This window comes from Antrostomus carolinensis, unplaced genomic scaffold, assembly GCF_000700745.2.
Source record: "Antrostomus carolinensis isolate BGI_N321 unplaced genomic scaffold, ASM70074v2 scaffold25856, whole genome shotgun sequence".
NCBI lineage: Eukaryota > Metazoa > Chordata > Aves > Caprimulgiformes > Caprimulgidae > Antrostomus > Antrostomus carolinensis.
Window position 1 is genome coordinate 8676 of NW_010324326.1, and position 20238 is coordinate 28913.

Below are 20238 nucleotides of genomic sequence, written 5' to 3' on the forward strand. Positions count from 1 at the left end.
AGAGCTGTATGACTGGGTAACGAAAGGAAGAACTGGACTTGTAAATCAAAGCTTTGGCTGGAGAATATTAGCTCAAGGAAAGCTGAGGATTCTCTGTAACTATGAAATTTCCCATGACAAGCCTTATGTTCTGGGTATAAACAACAAGAAACAACTCTTTTCAAGTAAACATAAATTACTGGCCTTACTTAACAAGAAGTATACCAAATATCTTGTGTCTTTTCAGGAAGAACGAGAGGCACGGGCTAAAGCTGACAAGATTAAACTTGCATTGGAGAAACTGAAGGAAGCCAAAATTAAAAAGGTGAGCCTTAAAATAGTGAAATGCTACCATAACAGCTACCAGCTAAGTATCTATTGTCATTCTTCTGAATAACAAGGTTCTTACTAAAATTGCTAGGCTTTTTCATATTTTGTCTCTAACTTGAGACATCTAAAGATATCCTTAGAGCTGTCTTGACATCTGCTTGAAGAGAAGTCTCTGGGAGAATGCTGCCTCTGAGGGACTTATTTTTAAGAGGACTTGGAAGGCTCTGCCTGGTTTTTTTTTCCAATATTGGGGCAAAGCCCACTGTTCTAATAGGTTGCTTTAGAGAAAGTGGAATGTACATAAAAATGTTGCTTACTTATGCCATGCTGATTCCAGAAGTATTAAACTTTTCTTCTACAGTGGATGTGGATTTAGGTAATCCCAGTTAAATTAATGAGGGTCTTCTTGCTAAATCTTTTCACAGCAGTGTAGGTCTACAAGGGTAATACAAATTGTTGTACACCAACAAATTAAAAAGCTTCCAGCCAGTGTATGCACAGTGTTCCAATGTGCCATGTAATTATTCCCACACATCCTAAGATAGTAATCCAGATTAACTCAACAGAAACTGCTACTCAACAGTTCAGTAACTCTGAAAAATGGATGTGAATTAAAAACAGTCATGACCTTTCAGTCTTGCTCAAATAGGAGGCGGGAAGTGCTGGAGATCAGAGCCCACAGGGCTTCCAAGAAGAACTGAAGCTTCCAGTAAATTTGAGGGTGTCCAGACATGAGATGGTTCCCACAAAACACTTTACATTCGTGTACAAATGCTTCTTCTGAGAGAAGGTGTTGGGAGGATTTCGCCAATATTGTCTTTGGAAAACTCCAGCTAAACTTTTGACTGCTCATTGGTCACCCTCTTTTCCTTGCAATGTTAGCAATTCTCCTTTGGGGAGAAAAAGGCTTTTTTTTTCCACTTTTTTTTTTTCAACCCTGAATATTTGGGACCATAGTGTAGATGTAAGGCTTAACCTTCTTGTGGCTATGTCACTGTAATGAAATTAGTGTCATTCTTCAATACTAAATTAACTAAATAATTGTCAAGAAAGCTGGTCTCTCCTTTACCAAAAGTGGAGAGCAAAAGACAGGGAGAATGATGAAAAGGAAGCTCACAGCCCTGGACTTCAGGAGAGCAGACTTTGGCTTCTTCAAAGATCTAATTGGAAGAATCCCATGGGATAAGGCCCTGGAGGGAAGAGGGGCCAAACAAAAATTGGTTACCATTCAAGGATCGCCTCCTCCAAGCTCAAGAGAGTTCCATCTCAATGAATGAAGGGCCACAAAGATGATTAAGAGACTGGAGCATCCTGTGAGGAAAGGCTGAGACAGCTGGTACTGCGTAGCCTAGAGAAGAGAAGGCTCTGGAGGGATCTTGACAATCTATAGAAACACCTGAAGGGAGGGGGCACAGAGGATGGAGCCAGGCTCTTTTCAGTGGTGCCCAGTGACAGGACCAGAGGCAATGGGCACAGATGGGAACACAAGAGGTTCCATCTGAACATCGGGAAACACTTTTTCACTGTCAGTGTGACTGAGCACCGGCACAGGTTGCCTGGAGAGCTTGTGGAGTCTCCCTCTGTGGAGATACTCAACAGCCGTCTGGACGTGGTCCTGGAAAGTGGGCTCTAGGCATCTCTAGGGAGTTGGACCAGATGACCTCCAGAGGTGCCTTCCAATCTCAACCGTTCTGTCAGTCTGTGAAGATGGAAGCTGCACGCATGTTTCTGAGCAGTCGACTATAATCAGACAGAAATACCCTTTTTTTCTCCAGACATGTAGGTTATGCATATACAACATTTCTTTTTCTCTGTCATCTGCACTATGGCTCAGTTGCTTACTTTGGAGTTGAGGATACTTAAAAGGTTTGGAATCAAAGCAAGTTCACGTTTTTTGTTACGTTTGCTTTTACTTTTCAGAGATTTTTCAGTGTAGATTTTCTCTTGGGAATCATCACGTTCTGATTATACTCGATCTTTAATAGAGGTTGTCTCTATAGTACCAAAACTTCTTATGCACACTTTTTAAATTAAGGAGCTATTTAAACAAGAGCATATGGAGAAGTTGTCCCAACTCATCAGTTTAGTTCCAGTTTCCATGTACAGATCCAGTAGACAATTTTTCTTCTGTTTTCAGTATGGAACATTTTAAGTAATTTCCTTATAATGTATTTGCAGTTCTTTATCAATTTAACTGTACACTGTTTCTAGTTTAAAAAATACTTCACATTATGAAGAAATAATGAATGTCTTGGGTTAATTTGGTCAATGTAACGAACTTATCTGTTTGGTTATTTGTTGTGTGTTGGACTACTGCCCATCTTAGTACAATATGATTTCAGGTTAGTCTGTTGGCATGGCAAGATTCTTCCATTCTTTTTCTCATTTAAAACAAAACTTTATGCATGTCTAGTTTGCTTTAAGGACACTGTCCTTTTGTACTCGGTGTCCCCATCAAGCATTTTCCTTAATTGCACATCTAGTAGATTTAGAGAAGAGATTAACTTCTGCTTTTTCTCCATAGCAATTTCACCTTTCCTGAAGTCATGCACAGGACAAGGTTCAATTTCCTTTTTTAAGAAAAGGTATTTATTTTAGTGGCAATATGATGTGAAAGCTTCCAAGCTGTTCTATTCCTTCAGCTCACTGTGGGACAGGGTGCCTTTGAATCAGTAATAACCTTCATCCTTAATCTTTCTTATCTGTGTTAGCAGATTCAGACTAGCCTTTTACTTGCTTCTGAAATTAACTGACTCTTCTGTGACTCTGTACTCAGCTTGTTGTCAAGGTGCACATGTACGATAACAGCACAAAGTCAATAATGGTGGATGAGCGTCAGGTGACACGGGATATTTTAGACAATCTCTTTGAGAAGACCCATTGCGACTGCAACGTTGACTGGTGTCTGTATGAAATGTACCCAGAGCTGCAAATTGGTAAGTGATGTACTGACAGAACATAGAGCAAACAGATATAGTGCATCCTATGCTAATGGTAATCTTGAAAAGATAATTAAGAACATTTGTCCTGCCCATGTGTCCACTGCTGCTAGAACATTGCTGTCTCTGAGCTGAGGGATACTGCAGGAGTGTACTTGGGCCATTCTTGCTGTAGAAGTGAGTCTTCCATTTGTCTGTGCTGTGAGGTGCAGAAGGCTCCTTGCCTACCACTATTTCCATTATTGTATTTTACACAAAATGAAGGGACCATGTGAGTGTCACTACGTCTGTCAAGGCAGTGACAGACCCAAACACATCAACTCTGCTCTTTGAAGAGAGGATGCAGTGCTGAAGTGCTGTTACATACTGGCCAAACAAATGTTGCAATTAAACAAGACTGACTAAGAAGCCTTTTAGTAATTTCTAATGCTTTTCACTTGTGACAGTAGTTTTCTTAAGTGTAGTTGTGAGCAGGATATTGCTCTCTGATGGGGCTGCAGCTCTGCTCTTGGTACCTTTTGATTTAGGAAGTAACTAGCCTGACCTCTGGGTCCCTAGGAAACAACTGTGCAAAATTTATGTATTGTTTGGTACAGCTTCATGAGTTTTCTTTCAAAAAGGCTTCAAGGCCTGATTAAGAATGGAGTATTCTCTAATTGTGAGTTATTTCAGAATCTTTTTATTGTCCAGGCTGCAAAGGTATTCACATCAAAAAGGAAAGGAAAATTGCCACAACTTTCTTCCAGGGTTGCATTTGACCTAGAGAAACAGGAAATTGTCAAACAGCCTTTATCATTCTCAGTTTACAGACTCCCAGCAGAGATGTAAAAATGCACAAAGAAAGTTAAATATCTATATAGCACTTTAAAAGAGCCCCAGGAATAATCATCCTGCTAAACTAAAACAAAGAAATGTAAAAGTAGCTGGAAAAAGCCTGACTGCTCATGAGCAAGGAGATGCTCATTTGTAAGAATGTGATGCTTGTAAGAATGGCAGAGACGTTAACTGCCGATTTGTTCTTTCAACTCCATTAAAATGACACATGAAGCAACATTGCTGTGTTCTTTTGTACCTGCTTATCTTAACTAAGGAAAGACTGGAAATGTCCTTAGACCCACAGACGTCACTTTGAATAATTTTAGAGTGTTTTCTTGTTTTGGGGAGTTGCTCCCTCTTGGTCTAATGTGACTTGGACAAACATTTCTGAGTGTTAGGATGACAGCATATAAACAGATTGTTTTCTGAATCTCCGTGATCATTAAAAAGAATGTACTTGTGTTTCTTCATTATCTGGATAGACATTTTGAATTCTCCAATTAAAACTGACGGCATCAGGGAGATCAGATGCTACAAACATTGGGGTTAATGGTTAGACTTTTTTTTTTTTGTGTATGTGTAAGTAAAAATTACTTGTGTTACTTTAGTCCCAGCTAATGCTAAGTGCTTTGGTTTGAGGTTAGGTTTAGTGTATTGGTATAGTAAGGAATTACTCTCATAATCAATAAAAACTATTTTAAATCCAAGATAGAAGAAGAATAGGAAAGGAAATAAATCGTTAGTTGGTTCAGGAAAAAAGGAAAAGTCTATGAACTCCTGGTGCAGAGGTCTATCAGCAGGTCCAAATCAGCTGGGAATGGAGCCTTTTTCCTTGCAGAAGGGAATTTCAATATGGATAGAATGGCATATATTCTTTCTTCTGCTTCCATTGCACAGCAACATACAGTTAGTTTTGTTCAAAATCAAAATAATGTGAGCTCTTCTTTATTCTTGTCTGTATACTTCTTGGCAGTTCTAGCTAGCTCTGTTACTATCGGCATGCTTAGCAGACAGGCTTTACTGCCCTTTTGCTTTCTGCCTGATTTTCCATGTTAGTATTCAAGAGAATAAAATTATGTTTACTTTAAGACACAAATCTGAGCAGCAAATATTTCAGGCTGAACTGAAAGTCCAAGCTAGTTTTATATCAGAAGATCAATGACAGAGTATCTTATGTGTATTGTTATTTTGGAAGATGATCATTGCAAATAAAGTAAACTACAGTTTTAGAATAATTGTGTGTTAAATATCACAAATAGACTCAGTAGTGAGATAGTGATGTAACACTGGGCTGTACATACCAGCATGTATTTTGTAATAAAGAGCAATTGCCTTATAATAGGCATCCAGATTTGACTATTTTTTGGTAATTATAGAATCACAGAATCATAGAAAAGACCCTCCTGAGGATGGTAAGGTCATACCTTTTATACAAGAAAAACCTGGTACTGGAAGGGAACAACCAAAAGTGTATGTGGCAAAAATTAGTGTTAAATTAATAGTGTTATGACCTGAGAATTGTTTTACAGCTATCCTGAACTATAAGATACTGTTTACCCTTCAAACTATTACTTGAGTTTTATATAGTGCTTTATATTTCCCGTGCATTGCAGAAATATCAGTTGCTAAATGAAAAGTGTTATGTTGCTTGTGTTGTTAAAAGTTACTATGTACACATGAATTGGCCCTGAAGCTAATCTAATTTTGTGAATTTAATTGATTCACAAAATTTAGTTTTCATAGGATATACCGAAACTTTGTCAAAAGTAACAAGAAGTGTTAAAGAAAGAGCCTACAAAATGAATGCTCTGTTATCTCCTCTTACACCAGGCCAGTCTAGGCCAGTGGAAGATGTGATCATCACAGACGACTGAAATGGGAGTACAGCTGCTCCCAGGGAACTGCCAAAATCATACTGAAAATTGGAGCTGGGTGAATTCCCTACTCCAGTACTGAATTTGTAGATAAATTTAGTTTGGATCCTTCCAAAATTATGTGTCAAATTGTGCTCAATTAATTTTCCTTCCAAAGGGGGTTTATGTGACTGTTGAACTACTCTATACAAGTAAAACCGCAGAAGAGGTCGGAGTTACCTAACCTCAGTGTACCCTGTGGCTTTCCTGGGTGGAGGATCTGAGTTCAGATCAGCTCAGGAAGGGAGAGAACTGACACTAGGTCTCCCACATCTCTGGTGAGGTTTTTAACTACAGAATTGCTAAGTGAAACGGTGTATCTTCACATCAGTTCTCAGTCTGTCTTCCTATTTCCTCTGTTTTGCTATTTTGGTTTCTAAATAAATGTTTTGAAACAAAACATTTTATTTTCAGTGCATAGAATTCTTCCTGAACTGCTGACAAAAAGCAATTATTTGTTTGTTCTAATAAGTAAAAAGACAATAAGTTTTTACTGTTGTTTTTCAATACAGTAGCCAAAGTGAGTATATAACCCCCCAATCATACTGCAAATCTTAGAAAACAAAAGCAAACAAAAGCAGAAAGCCATTGAGAGACCTGGATGTAACCATGTACTCCTACTGGGTCACTGTTAGTATCCTTTGCAGTCTTTGGGCAACAGCAGAGACGCAGGAGGGATCCAGGAGCATGCCAGAGCTACCTAAGGCACTTCGGTAGCAGATTTGCCCTTCCACATGACACTATTTTCATGTGGTTTTGCTCCCTTCTGTGCAGTGGAAAAGAGTGCTGGGCTGTCCAGTTCTGAGTGAACATCAGATAATGACATTCTTACACAGGAACTTCTGCAGCCTCAGGAATGGAGAGAGAGAGTTGGAGTGTCTTACATTACCTTTTCTCTCTCTCCAGAAAGGTTTTTTGAAGACCATGAAAATGTTGTTGAAGTGTTGTCAAGCTGGACCCGAGACACTGAGAATAAAATTCTGTTTTTGGAAAAAAGTGAAAAATATGCTTTATTTAAAAATCCCCAGGTAAGCTAACATGGTATTTGGATAAGAGTCTAAAATCATGTCATTCAGTCTGTATACTGCCAATTGCATTATTAATTTGCTTTCAGCTCTGTCAGTTTGGAATTAGAGAAAGCAAAACTTGTACTTTCAGCAAAAAACCCCTAGAATGCTGAATGCAAGGATTTGAAAATTAGTGCTTTCTGTTATTTTCTGATATTATTTTAAAGTCCTGTTTGCAGTGCTAAAAAATGAAGCATGTAGTTCTCCACTTTTACAACCTGCTGCTTAGGCACAGCTCTCAAAACTGAGGTAGGATGACCCAGCTGTGAAAACCTGGCCTTTGTCATTACTACAGTTTCTCCACTATTTCTGTTGATGAAAATCGACATTTCCTTGAAGGCCTAGTTTTTGCCAGTTGCATGTGAAAATTCATAAAGAATATACCGAGTACTACAGAGTGTTGATCTGGATTTCATTGAGACTGGGGAGAAGAATTGAGTGAACAGTAACTTTTGCACGCTAACTTTGTAAAAATAGGGTCTGCACACTGAATTGCATCATTTTTTTCAGGATAGGTGTTTACACAAATGATTTATTTCTTGTGATATGTGGTCAAAACTGTGTTTACAAACCCTAGCACATACAGTTGATGGATTCTGGGGCACTAGATCTTTTCCCCTTGTCAGCAGTCTTCTAGCTCACTGAGCATCTGGTTTGTTCCTGAAAGCAGCAAGAGAAAAATGAGCAATTCAGCATTGCCGAATAAATGAGTAAAATATATAATTTGGCAGCAAATCTCACCAAGCTGCTCATTAGGAATTTTTTTTTTTTTTTCAAATGAGCCAGTGTTTCAAATAAAACCTGCAGAGAGGAAGTTTCCTTAATTGACGTTACAGGTATCTACAGTCAGGGAAAGAAAAGTTACCCTGCATTGTACATGGATTGATGTTGCTTTTTAATATGAAACAGCAAAGCCAAGTTTGGAATAAAACATACATGATGGCTCAAGATGTCTTACTTTCTAACGCACATCAGCGTACCTAGAAGCAGAGGTTTGATTACATTTGATTCGTACAGTAGTAGTGTTATTTGGGCAGGTAGCTTAGGGCAAGGCTGTCACCCTCCCATAGGAAGTAAATCTTTGATGAAGATTATGGGCATTTTGGTTATAATGAACTTTAGAAATAAACATGACCTAAGCCAAAACCAGAAAAAGAGTGTAGCTCTGTCCTCCCATCTCAGGACACGCTGAGCTTGGCCTGGACATGTCTGCAGTCCTTGAGCTTCAGCTCCTCTCTGATAAGCTCTAAAATGAGCAGCCTAAGGAAACTGGATCAGTTGCTATCACACTATTGAAACACTTTGCCAGGAATAAAGTCTAACCATCTGTCAGGCTTAGTAAATTCAAATGTTGTGAGACAGGCAGAGCGGTACAGTCATATCAGTGATTTGTCTTTTTTGCCAGAAAATAAGCAGTATTGTACAGACAGAGCTCACACTAGATAATGAAACATGGTAAAATACATGATCTGGAGTGAGTCCCTGAAAAGGTAAACCAAGCAGAGATGCTGAGTTGGTGAGGGGTGGGGTGTATGATTACCTAACTAACTACTTACAGAAATTATGGTGTGACCAGTGGGAAACTAAAATACAGCGCTTTGATACTGTATTCTCAGTATATTCAGCCTCCTCCTCCTAGGTCAGTCAAGGTTGTCTTGTAAACTCGTTTTGTGAGTACAGAAATTGCAGAATGCTTTTTTTGACACAACCAGTGGTGGCAATGCAGCAGCAGTTGGATTCATTGTTGGTCTTATTTAGTGCTCCTTCTGTCGGAGGTTGCCTGTGGAGATATCACAGTTTTGTAACTTGCAGATACTTTTCTGGAAAAAAATAAGTCAAATTCCAAAGGTGGCCAAGTGCCTACAGTTTGTTCTTAGGCTAGTGATACAAAATTTTCATTACTGAGGTTTGACGCAATTAAATGCTTTTAAAAAATCTTATTATAAAGATGTCCAGATGCATTGCTAGAACAAGTGGACCTCTGGAGAAGGTCTGTGTTATGTGCCAATATTCACCGTTTCTTTCTGTGAACTAGCTATATACCTGGTATAGATTAAACAACAATTAATTAAACCTATTTCATTTTCTAAAGAGGAACCAAGGTTTTGAAATGCAGGATTTAGCCTCTATGTCTGTGCTAGCAACATGCTGCTCAGCTAAATGCCAGATGCTTTTTTTGAAGATGGTAATTCTTCTCATGCAGTACTCTCTAATATTTTTCTGCAGCTTTGTTTCTGAAAACAATTTTTTAAAGTATTTGGAATATGTTTTAGATCTGCAAAATCCTCAGATGTCCCTCTCTTTACAAGACAGGCAGACTTACCCTTTCTTCACCGTGATATAATTTACCCTGCAGGGAACTCACAGTATAAGATTGTTCCATGAATGGCATCAGTGACTCACATACAGAGATGGAGCATCACAAGTCTATGACTAAAGAGTGAAACAAAAATACATGTTGGTACATGTGCAAATAAAGAAAACCTTTGTAACATAGGAAAGATGATGCTTTGTCATATGGTTAAGTGATGTTGTGCTCAACTCTTGAAAGGGAAGATGGTCAAGTCTCCCCACCTTTTCAAAAAGCTCAAAGAATAATTCTCAGCTAAAAGAGACTCTAAAAAACCCAAAAATGTAGGAAGTGCTTTTACTTCATTTAAACAGGGTTATTTATAAGGGGCAGCTGAATCTAAATTCCTAACTGTAAATGTTGGTCATGCTTTTAGAGCACTATATTTGATTTTTTGCTTACAGGGATTTTGATTTCCTGTGCTTCTCTTTTGCTGATACAAACAGACAGGATAAACTCAACAGTGCAGGTGACACCACATGCATGTGGGTTTTTTTGGTTTGGGGTTTTTTTTTTCACTATTTTTGGACAGTATTTATGAAAATTAATGAAAAACTGTTCAGTGAGTACTTTATGCTTTGGCTCCCTCATATGTAAGCCAAAAGCAAGAGCTATACCCTTGAATGGAGATCCTATGCACTGAATTGACATTTTATTTCTACTGAAAAGCAAGAGTAGTAAACAGCATGAGAAGGAGGTGGAGTTATAATTTGCAATGTTGTTCTTAACCAGGGCAGCTATAGTGAGTTTCTCACTTGAGTATTTATTTTGAAGTCAGTGAAATTGGGCTAGTATCCACCAGGCAATACTTTTGTTTTTCACCACTTTGGCCACCTTTATGAATCAAGGTTTTTCTTTTGTCTCCACTATTACCCAGTGAAGGAAACATAGAAGTGTGGCAGGGAACCTGATTATTGAGTGTGCTGGCAAATGTGCAAAGAAACAGAAGTGAGAAAAGGGAAGTGTTTTTCACTGTGCTCCACTGTTTAGTAGTCTTAATTTCTCTCTCTATTAGTGTATCTCAGACCATGGTATATTTACAAGTTGAAGATGCTACTTCAATAAATATTTTTTTTTCTGCCTTGGGATTGTAACACAGAAACAGTCTTTACACATTTGAACCAATTTGCAGGTGACTTTTAATCAGCTTATTAAGTGCTTTGCAGTTCATTGCATCCTAGCTTATGTATGTCTTTCATGTGTTCTGTGTTCCTCTCTCTTTGATGATGAAGACCATCATCCTCAAGGCATGAAAAGTCAGCTGTAGTGATTTCTTCAAACATTATAAAATTAAGTAAACGGAGTTGAAAGTCTTTTTTTTTTTTTTTTTTTGAGGGCTTCAGAAGAGCTTTGCCTTTAGCTTCACTTATTTATTTATATTTGTGATCTTCAGAGCAATTATAGGTGTCTTCTAATATTTTTAATGTGCAGTTTTTTAGGGGACACATCATGATACAAGTTGCAGATATGACCATGTTCTGGTTTATTTTTTCTGCACAAACCATGCTGCATTCAGTACACCATTGCAGTGGGCTGAAATGGGATGTGAGCTGGCCAGTTCTTGCCTCCTTCTGGGTGCAGGTTGGATGAGCATAAACGGGCAGCTCATGGCACAAAGAAGATAGTTATGAGTGTGGAACAGCTGCCTTGTTAGCTGCACACTGTCTGGTCTGTGCTATTGTGGACCTTGCAGATCTTCTGGAAAAACAGTTTCAATAGCTTGAAAGGAAAAATACAACCTAAGTGGAAGGGGAAGCAGAGGGAGGATGCTGGCTTGAACACCTATTTTTTGCTGTGTACTGACAAGTAGCTGCTGTATTCCAGCTTGGATGGGGATGTGTATGAAAAAAGATTAAAGATATGAGAGAAGTGCTGTTTAATTTAGGAAATCCTTTTTTATGAATATAGAGAAATGGAACACTGATCAGAGAGTTTGGCAGTGCAGTAGGTAAGGCTACTGTTTCTACCATGATCACAAGTTTGCTTACATGCCACCAGAGGAGTTCTTTGAAACTATTGAAAACACCTTCTGTCTTCCACTGTTGGGTTATACAGTTGAGTGAGCTATAGCCTGAATTTTTTTACTTCCCTTTCCATACAAAAGGAGATCTCTCAAAAATGAGACAAGTATGATGGAATCTCCCTTTTGGGAGCAGGACAAATGTTTCACACAGGAAGGAAGAAAAAAAATTATTACAACTAGTGTTAATATTTACTTGAAATAATAGAATGTTGTGCAACATCACCTGAATTAAAATCAAGCATAGACTAGTGGTACTTTACAGTACAAAGCACAGTTAATGTAAGCTGGCTGTAAAATCTTTACAGGATTTTCTTTTGTGTGTGTGTAATTTCCTGCTAATGTAAAGCCATAGATGGATCTTCAGCTAGTTTTGTCACTATCGTGCATAAGCACAGGGGGAAATGCTGGCATTACATCTCTTAAGGGTGTCATACCTCACTAGCAGTACATATCAAAACTGCCACCGTAGCTCTGCATTAGTCTGAGTAGGGCAGAATGGCATGGGAGAGCAACTGGCTTTGTGTCAGCTTCAGCTGGTCTGGGCTGTGTAGGTACAGGGAATAATTCAGCAAAAACGCTCAACTGCTCATCTCTGCAGCAAATAACCTGAACAATGTAAACAAAGCAAACCCAATGACAAAGTGTGCCAGTGTACTTTGTTTTGTTTGTTAAAATAACTCTTTATATTTGCTTTCATATATTATCAGCCCAAGAGGGTGAACCCATCCTGTTAAGTAAGTTCGGCTCTCTATCAAGAGAAAGACATTGTCTTTTGAGCATGAGAAGTAGTTAATTCTCAAATCTGTAGACATATGCAGAGAGCTGCCCTGTAGCCACATCTTGTCCCATTAATGACCTGACATCCCACACCAAACGTGCATTTCCCTGTGGTGTCCTCAGACAGGAAAGAGTTTGTTTTATCATGACCTTTGACTACTGGACTTGGAATGACCTCTTGTGGACACATGTGGTTTGCCTCCTATAGGATGAATGCTTCTGATCAAAAATAGGAGACCACACAGTGATAAAACAAGTACAGTGTACAGTCTGTTCCCCAGGTTTTTAGCCACTGACAAATAGTAAGTACCATGTACTTCCAGATTTCAGGGCAGAGACATAAAGGAGGTAATCAGTAATAGATGAAATATGTGTTGACAGGTGAAAGATGACACTGTACATCTGCGTAACATTGGTTTAGGTGACAGAGCCCTGTTTCCGTAATGAAAAAGCTGTGTTGTTAAAGATCCAGCATGGATATCATTACAAACTTTCTCTCTTTACCATTGATTATGTCAGTGCAGGGTGGTCTGTGTTTCCGCCAGATGCCTGACTCTGAATCAGTTGTAATCAGAGGAGCTTTGTTTTCTTACTATCAGTGCACTGAAGGCTGACTGAGCCAGATGAATGCTCTCCCAACTGGTAGTAAAGCTGATGAGTCAAGCATTGTTGAGAGAGTGATAAGGTGTACTTACCTTGATGAATCTTTATTGTGTATTTTAGGGGTTGTACTATGTCTTTATAATGATCTATAGAAGGGGACTTAAAGCTTGCATGTCCCTCTGCTTTCCAAATCCATCCCAAAGTCTGGAGGCCCACCTCAGCCTAATAGCACCCACTGAGGTTTCTCTTCATACCTTCATCAGTGCTGAAATGGGTGTACCAACGTCAAGCCAGGAGTGCTGTGATAGTGCTGCCTGTCAAGAAGAGCTGTTGCACATGTATAGAGGACTTGGCTGCAGCTGCTCAGAAGAGAATATTTTTTTTCTAGTGGGATGAGTGGAGCGTTGTCACTCAGTCAGACCTATGGGTTTGGACTGCATAGGCAGGCATTGCTTTATGGGTTGTACTGAGAACACACTTCTAAGCGGGTTTTGTTTTGAGCTGGTTTGGGATTTTTCCACTATGAATACTGTCTTCAGATGTAGTCACGAAGCTGTGGTCCTTAGTATTTGCTTACCTTCATCCATGGACTAAAAATGTGCCCAGGTGGTCTGGAGCCAGCTATGTGCTGCTGCATATCCTAGAGAGCCACACTGGTGTATTTCCTAGCATAACTGCCTATTGTATTGCATGTTCAAGTTTCTTTTCTTATGTTCATACCCACAGACATGGCATCAGTGTAGGCCAAATTACAGGTGGCTGTGTTTCTGATGTCTCCTGGATGACTTAATGTGAACTTTTAAGAAAGCAGTTTTTAAAGAACTGTTTTTGAGATCAGCCACACCTCTTCCCTTTCCTCTCCTGGTGCCCCTCCAAAAACCGTCGGCTATGAGGCTTGCGTTCTGGCAGACAGCTGTTCACAGCACTGCTTGAGAAAGAAAGAAGATGTGGTTGTGTGGAAGAGCAGAGTTTCACTTCAGATAAACCTCATTGCTGTAAACATGGTATGCTGGCAGGGCAGATTTGCTGCTTGTTTGTTTCTTTCTTATACTGTATAAATTCCTTCATTTACACACTTCTCATTTGTCTTTTGGTAATGTTTGCATTTGTGTTGCAGTTTAGTAGGTATGTAAATATGTTGCCACATTCTCATCGTCTTGAGACATGAAAAAAAGGAGAGAGATGAAAAGTCAGAGAAGCTCTTACTTTTCTTTCTACAGAATTGCTGAAGAATTACAGAATTAGGAGCAATTTTTAAGTAGATAGCTTTCAAAATTTGTCGGGGTTTTATGATTTTGTCTGTTTCCGAGACAAAGGTTTGTTTGGTTGGTTTATGCCTTTTGTTCTGCAAATTTAGCTTTTTTACTAACTCTGGGGAAACCAGTAAGACTGTCCCATGCATCAGGTATTTTCCAAACCCAAGTTCCTCTTCTACATCTACTTTTGTTTAGAAAATGATAAAACATAAGAATTTTTATTGTTATTATTCTGGCCTCAAGGCCATGGATCCAAATGCTGCTACTTGATGCATGACATTGCTCCTTGATCTACCTGCTTTCTTCACGCCCAGTTGCCTTGCTGTTTGTAGGCAGCTGGGCTTTACTATCTGTCTGTGCTTGCTGTTGAGCAAAGCCACTGCAGATGCTTTGGCACACAATTCCTACCATGCTCCTGAGCTACCTTCCCACTGCCTGAATTTGCACGTATGTCCAAGTGCTGTCCTTTGGTCCATGTGTACAGTACAAATGGATTCAAAATTGGTTTTGCTACTTAACAGTGGGTGAATTTGTTTTCACTGGTAACGGTGTGCATGAGGCACTGTGCTGCTGTGTTTACAGGGGCAGACGGGCACTGGGTCCTCTGAGGGTGGCTGCAGCTTCACAGCCCTCTGTCACAGAAGTGGAGGCTTTTGTTGCAGTGGGCTGGAGCACATGTGCCAAGATATGGTGGTCATTTCTTCTGATTTCTTCTAGGTTTTTGCATACTTTCTTCACTGCATAAAAATACTTTTCAGGGCATGAGCAGGGTTTTAAAAGTAGGAAGTAGTAACTTTGGATAAAGGCTTTGGCATATAAACACTTTTATTTAAAATTAAGAGCTGACTTTGACAGATATGAAGTGTGCAAATCACAAAATTGGGTTGTTAGGAAAAATTCTTTCTAGCCTTTTGATATTGTGTTATATTTATTGTATATCAGCATGCAATAAAATGTTATGTTCTCTACTGCCTGTAATAATATAGGAAGCAGTGATAATTGGAATGATAAAACCTGTTGATCCAGAAAAACAAGCAAAAACATAAGCCAGTGTTTTTAAAGTTTTGGGAGGCTGTATATACATGAGCCAATGTAATTTTATGTTACTTTTGAATGATATTCAAAATAAAGAATTAAAACACATGAGTAGGCAGCTGTAATTAAAGTTTTCTATAAGAACAGTCCAAAAGCATCTGCCTCTTGCATCTGCTGGCTTGGTTAGTCGATATTGAAAGACTGAGTAACTATTGAATGGGTTTGTAGTGATCTAGTTACTTGTATTGTTGTCTTTATAATGAACATTAATTTCTTCTGTGTATTAATCAGAATTTCTACCTGGCAAACAAAGGGAAGAATGAAAGCAAAGAAATGAATGACAAAAACAAAGAAGCTCTACTGGAGGTAAGCCAACTTTCTAGGTTGGAGGTAAGCCAACTTTCTTGGTTGACGATTCAAATGTCATCAAAACTGCCACCATCTGCATCTGCTCTGCAACAACGGTGTTTAATTCTTTGTGTGCAAATATATAACAATAAGAAGTTCTGTGATGGTTGGTGTCTTTGTGTCTAAGGTTTGCATCTGCTGTTCACTATTAAAAATGCAGATTGTATCCCCTATCAGAGAAATCAAACAATGGAGAATTATTTTGTTGTTAGAGACCCCAATGCCACGAACCTTTTTTTACTTAATGTTTCTATGCAGAGTAATGCCATGATAACAATAAAAGCAGTGTTGTAGAAATATGAATAAAAGAAACAGCTGTGCCACTCCCTTAGGACAGCCCTTATGACTTTATATTGTTAGTATGGTTGATCAGTAGCAAACAGTTATATTTTGGGTTAGAAGTAGGTGTACTTCTCACTACCTCAAATTATGAGCTGTACTACAACAGAAAAAGAACCTTTGTACTTTTCCAGAAGGCCTGTTTAGCCTCTTACCTTTCCTGTTGAAGTTTTGCTTCAGTTGTATGTTTGCAAGAGAAAAATCCAGAGCTATATGAAAAAAAGATTATCACAGTTTTGACAAGCAGTTTGATTTTGGTGAAAGCTCACAAAGGAAATGCTGTTCTCAGGTGACTGAGGATTCCCATTTCAAAATAGTGCATCTCATGAAGGCGTCAGATGTCAACCAGCAGAAGTCCTGGTAAATTCTAAATGAAAACAGGAAGTGATAAGTGTGTTGGCATTAAAAATTACCCAACAGTAGGTCCTTTAAGCAAACAATGAAGTATATTTGTTTAAACAATGCTGTAAATGCCAGCATGTATTTCAAAGTGAAAGCAGAGACTGAGGGGGATTTTTTCTTTTGACTGTTTTTAGAGCTCTAAGCAATGTCTTACAGAAGTATTTCTCTACAGAACTTATAGATATAGCAATAGATGGAAACCAACTGCAGCAGTACCAACCATTCTGTTTTATTGCCTTCACTGAGCACATCTGTCTAGGTAAAACCTTTTGTAGATTTTTGATTGACCCTTTAGAGAATGGAGGTTTTGGGAGCTTTTTTTCCAGTGTGATCACCCAACTTGCACTGCCAAGTTACCACATTAGCTTGGAAAAGTTTCCTTTGCCTGTCTAAGGTGTTCATCTCCCTGATAACTGCATTCCCCATGTTCATATGTTCACTGTCACAGGAAATGTCTATATTTTTCAACGGAGCATTTTTCTGCTATTTATTAATACAGTTGGGCTTAAATAGATTTATTTTGTATATTATTATTCTTGTTGCACAGGAAAGCTTCTGTGGGGCATCTGTCATTGTGCCAGAGCTTGAAGGGGCCCTTTATTTAAAAGAAGATGGAAAAAAGTCCTGGAAGAGGCGTTATTTTCTTCTACGAGCTTCTGGAATTTATTATGTTCCCAGAGGAAAAACCAAGGTCAGGAAGCCAAATAATCCTTTTACCAATAAAACAATTCATGGAGGTGAAAGTGAAGAACTCCCAAGGTGACATTTTAAGAGCGCTGTCTGGTGCATCTGAGAGGGTTGGGGTTTTTTTGGTTTAACTTTAACTACACCACTTGTGCAAATATTAGAATGTAGTCACTGAATCCTGTCACGTTTCTCTCCTTTTGATTTCTACGGATAGATAAAAGCATTAATGAAATAGCACTCCTCCAGAGGTCAGTAGGGGAAAGAAAAACAGCACAGCACCCTTCAGCTGATGTTATGCTGCCAAAACGCTTCACTGTTATATGGGTTCCCTGTAGAATAATATTTTAAAAGTTCTCAAGTAAACTAACTCTTACCACAAAAAAGGTGAAATTTTATTTTGTTTGGTACTTTCTGCACCAGTAACCATCATGCAGAAATGCTCTACACTTTTTCCTACAGAAATCTTTACCCACAGAATACATTGTGCCTTTTAAAGCTTTTTAAGACTGCCCTTTGTGTAGAAAGAAGTGAGACAGAAGCATTCACCTGACCAAATCAAATGCACTGACATTCAGCATTGCAAAATATTTAGAGTCTGAATTGCCAGTACTGGAGAAGCAGAGGAGTCCTGGACATGTTGCACATAAGGGCAGCTGGCTTCTCATTTCCCCAGTGATGAGGTAGAACGGTGGCATCTGGGACTGGTGGTATTCTTTTTTTTTTTTTTTAAATTCTGAAAACCACTTCTGTTACCACTTACAGCTCTGATAATCCTTCATATTTGAAAATTCTGGTGCTGCTGATGGAGCTTTACTGTTACGATTTGTGCTGTGAAATTTAACTGTTCTGCTATTCCCTGACTAAATTACAAAGGAAAAAAATTAAAATTGATAGCTTGTAAAGGAATGCCTTGCTGCTGCTCCAGTGGCCTGTGTTTGTAACCAAATGTCAGTGAAACACAGACCTAGATTACCTTGCTGCATTCACAGCAGTTTATTTTGACTTTACCTGACCCTGATATAACGCCTTTCAGTCCTCAAATCATGTTGCACACACATAACATCCTATCAAATTAGGAACTAGAATGCTATTTGGAAGGCACTTGAGGTGTAAAGAGTATAAGAATAATCAAATGAAAAGTCCATCTTTGACATTTCCTTGTAGCTTGCCTCCAATGATGGCCAGTAGCACAGTGCCAAAGCAGGGCAAGTATATACTGGTAGTTACCCAGCCTTTTTCATCAAACAGTGATATCTGTTTCGGTGACTTTCCATCATAGTGCGAATGAGGAAAGCGCTTTCTTTTTTCAGGTGATAGACTGCAGACACAGGCTCAGGATGGAGCCATGGAGTCACCTGGTAACAGCTGTTTTAGTTTAACACTTTATTGCCTGTTAGTTGTTGCAGTCTGTGTACCACGCTGCCTATAACTGAGCCATTTTAAGGAACTGCGTGAGTGCTTCAAACTCACTATATTACCAACTCAGACACTCACAGAGACTGAGGACCTTGAATCTAGTTCTTTAGGAGGTAGTCACAGCTCTTTAGAATGGTACCACAATCAGCCATTTGCTCCTGCATCTATAACAGCCTTCAACAAAAAGATGCATATGTCCATGCCTCAGCCGTTCCAGAGAAAGTCAAATCTCTTAGCTCAGATCTGTGTTTAATGGTGATTTAAGTTAGTTACTGTACTCTCTGCTGGAACAGCTGAGGCTCAGTACATGTCTTTTGTGGAGACAGCCATCTCTGGTAGATGAGCAGGGTTCAGTGAGGGTGCTAAACATCTTAAAACACTACAGCAGAATTCAGTAGAGCTCTTCAGTCAAAATCCTTAATTATGAGAGTTCATCCCACATAAGGGTGGTATGAAGAGTGCACATGCACCTTGCTACAGTCCTTCAGTTGTGAGTAGAGTGAGTAGATCTTTCACTGAGGTACAGAAACAAACTGTTGGCAGGCATCAGTATCTTCAGCTGCTGCAACTGCTTTGAAATTCATAAGGTAATCATGTTTTCATTTGTTATAAAAAAGCAAAGAAGTCTGGCTTACCTTTGGCGCTTCATGTGAGCTGCAGAATACATTGCAAATGTGAAAATACAGGGACACGTTCAGATAATTTTACACATGTGCCTTTAGTGGTTTTTGTTGTTTGGGGGTTTTTTTTGTTAACAAACCAGGCACCAGTCAGCACTGGTGTCTTAACTTGTTTCTTCAGTGTTACACTACTTATATCTCATTCAAAAGCATGCTGTAACAGGGTCACAAAACAACATAATCATCATTGCAGATACCATTTTTAAATTTGTTTCTGTTAATTTTGTTGCTTTGTCATGTTAACATTGCAGAAATACTAGCAATAAGTGCCTTTGTCCTTTGCATAAAAATATGTTCCTTACTTAGAAGAAATAACAACTGCATTCATATTAGTCTTAATTGCCATTACCTGCTTTGTAAAGGAAAGGAACAACTCGTTATACTGCATGGATTTGATCATGTTTAGGAATTTACGGTGTTGAAAATTCCTAGGTCCACACAGTCATTGACAAAATCTCTGACATCAGCTGCAGAGGAAACACGGGAGACAGTGAAGCCCTGTCTGCATACAGTATGGAGTGTTTCCTCTCCCCACAGACCTTACTTGCAAACTCAATTCGTAAATAAACCCAGCTCAAGGGTGTATTGTATTGAAAGTATCAGTAAGAATGAGAACAACATAGAAGAACCATCATATAGGAAATATAACCCCATTCCTAGGGGTAGAGAGGATTTGTGGTTTATTTTTTTCTTTTTTTCACAATTTCCTGATTTCTCAGTTTAGCCAACAGTGACCGTGTGTCATGGTCACTTTTGCATTTCCACTCAAAGGATTGCAAAAGTTATGCTTTGTGTGCAGAATTCTGAGCTCAGAAGTGTGCCAGCAACAGAAACCCTGTTACTTTAGCAACATATTGTGAACAAGCAAATATTATGATAAACAGAAAAGGAACGATGCCAGGAAATTTGAGAAAATTCAAAGAAAAAGATTAAATGTGTGCTTATTTCCTGATGGGAGTTTGTTTGTTACATATACCAAAGAAAAACAAGCTCCCAAAGCAATTCAGAACCCCAAACCTTCTTTCTCCACTCAGAAATGTAAGGATGTGGTTGCAAGGCCTATATCTAGTGAGTTATTTCTCACTATGGTGTTCTATTTGGTCTTACTAGCCATAAGCCAAAATCTCCACACAAAGCAATAAAGCACAGGAAAACCAGAACAACAGCACAATGTTGCACTTTGTTATATATTATTCCTAATAAGTACTGACCCTCTTC

General features: G+C 38.8%; 1 protein-coding gene across 1 annotated transcript in view; it reads left to right on the top strand.

Annotated features, from left to right (window-relative positions):
• Positions 1-20238, top strand: part of APBB1IP (amyloid beta precursor protein binding family B member 1 interacting protein) — a gene marked incomplete at its 5' end in the record, with an annotated part of 49178 nt that overhangs the window by 7540 nt on the left and 21400 nt on the right. The window contains 5 exon segments of the mRNA XM_010170914.2: positions 227-304; positions 3086-3245; positions 6884-7005; positions 15380-15454; positions 16785-16928. Of these exon segments, the coding sequence (XP_010169216.2) occupies positions 227-304; positions 3086-3245; positions 6884-7005; positions 15380-15454; positions 16785-16928 (579 nt within the window).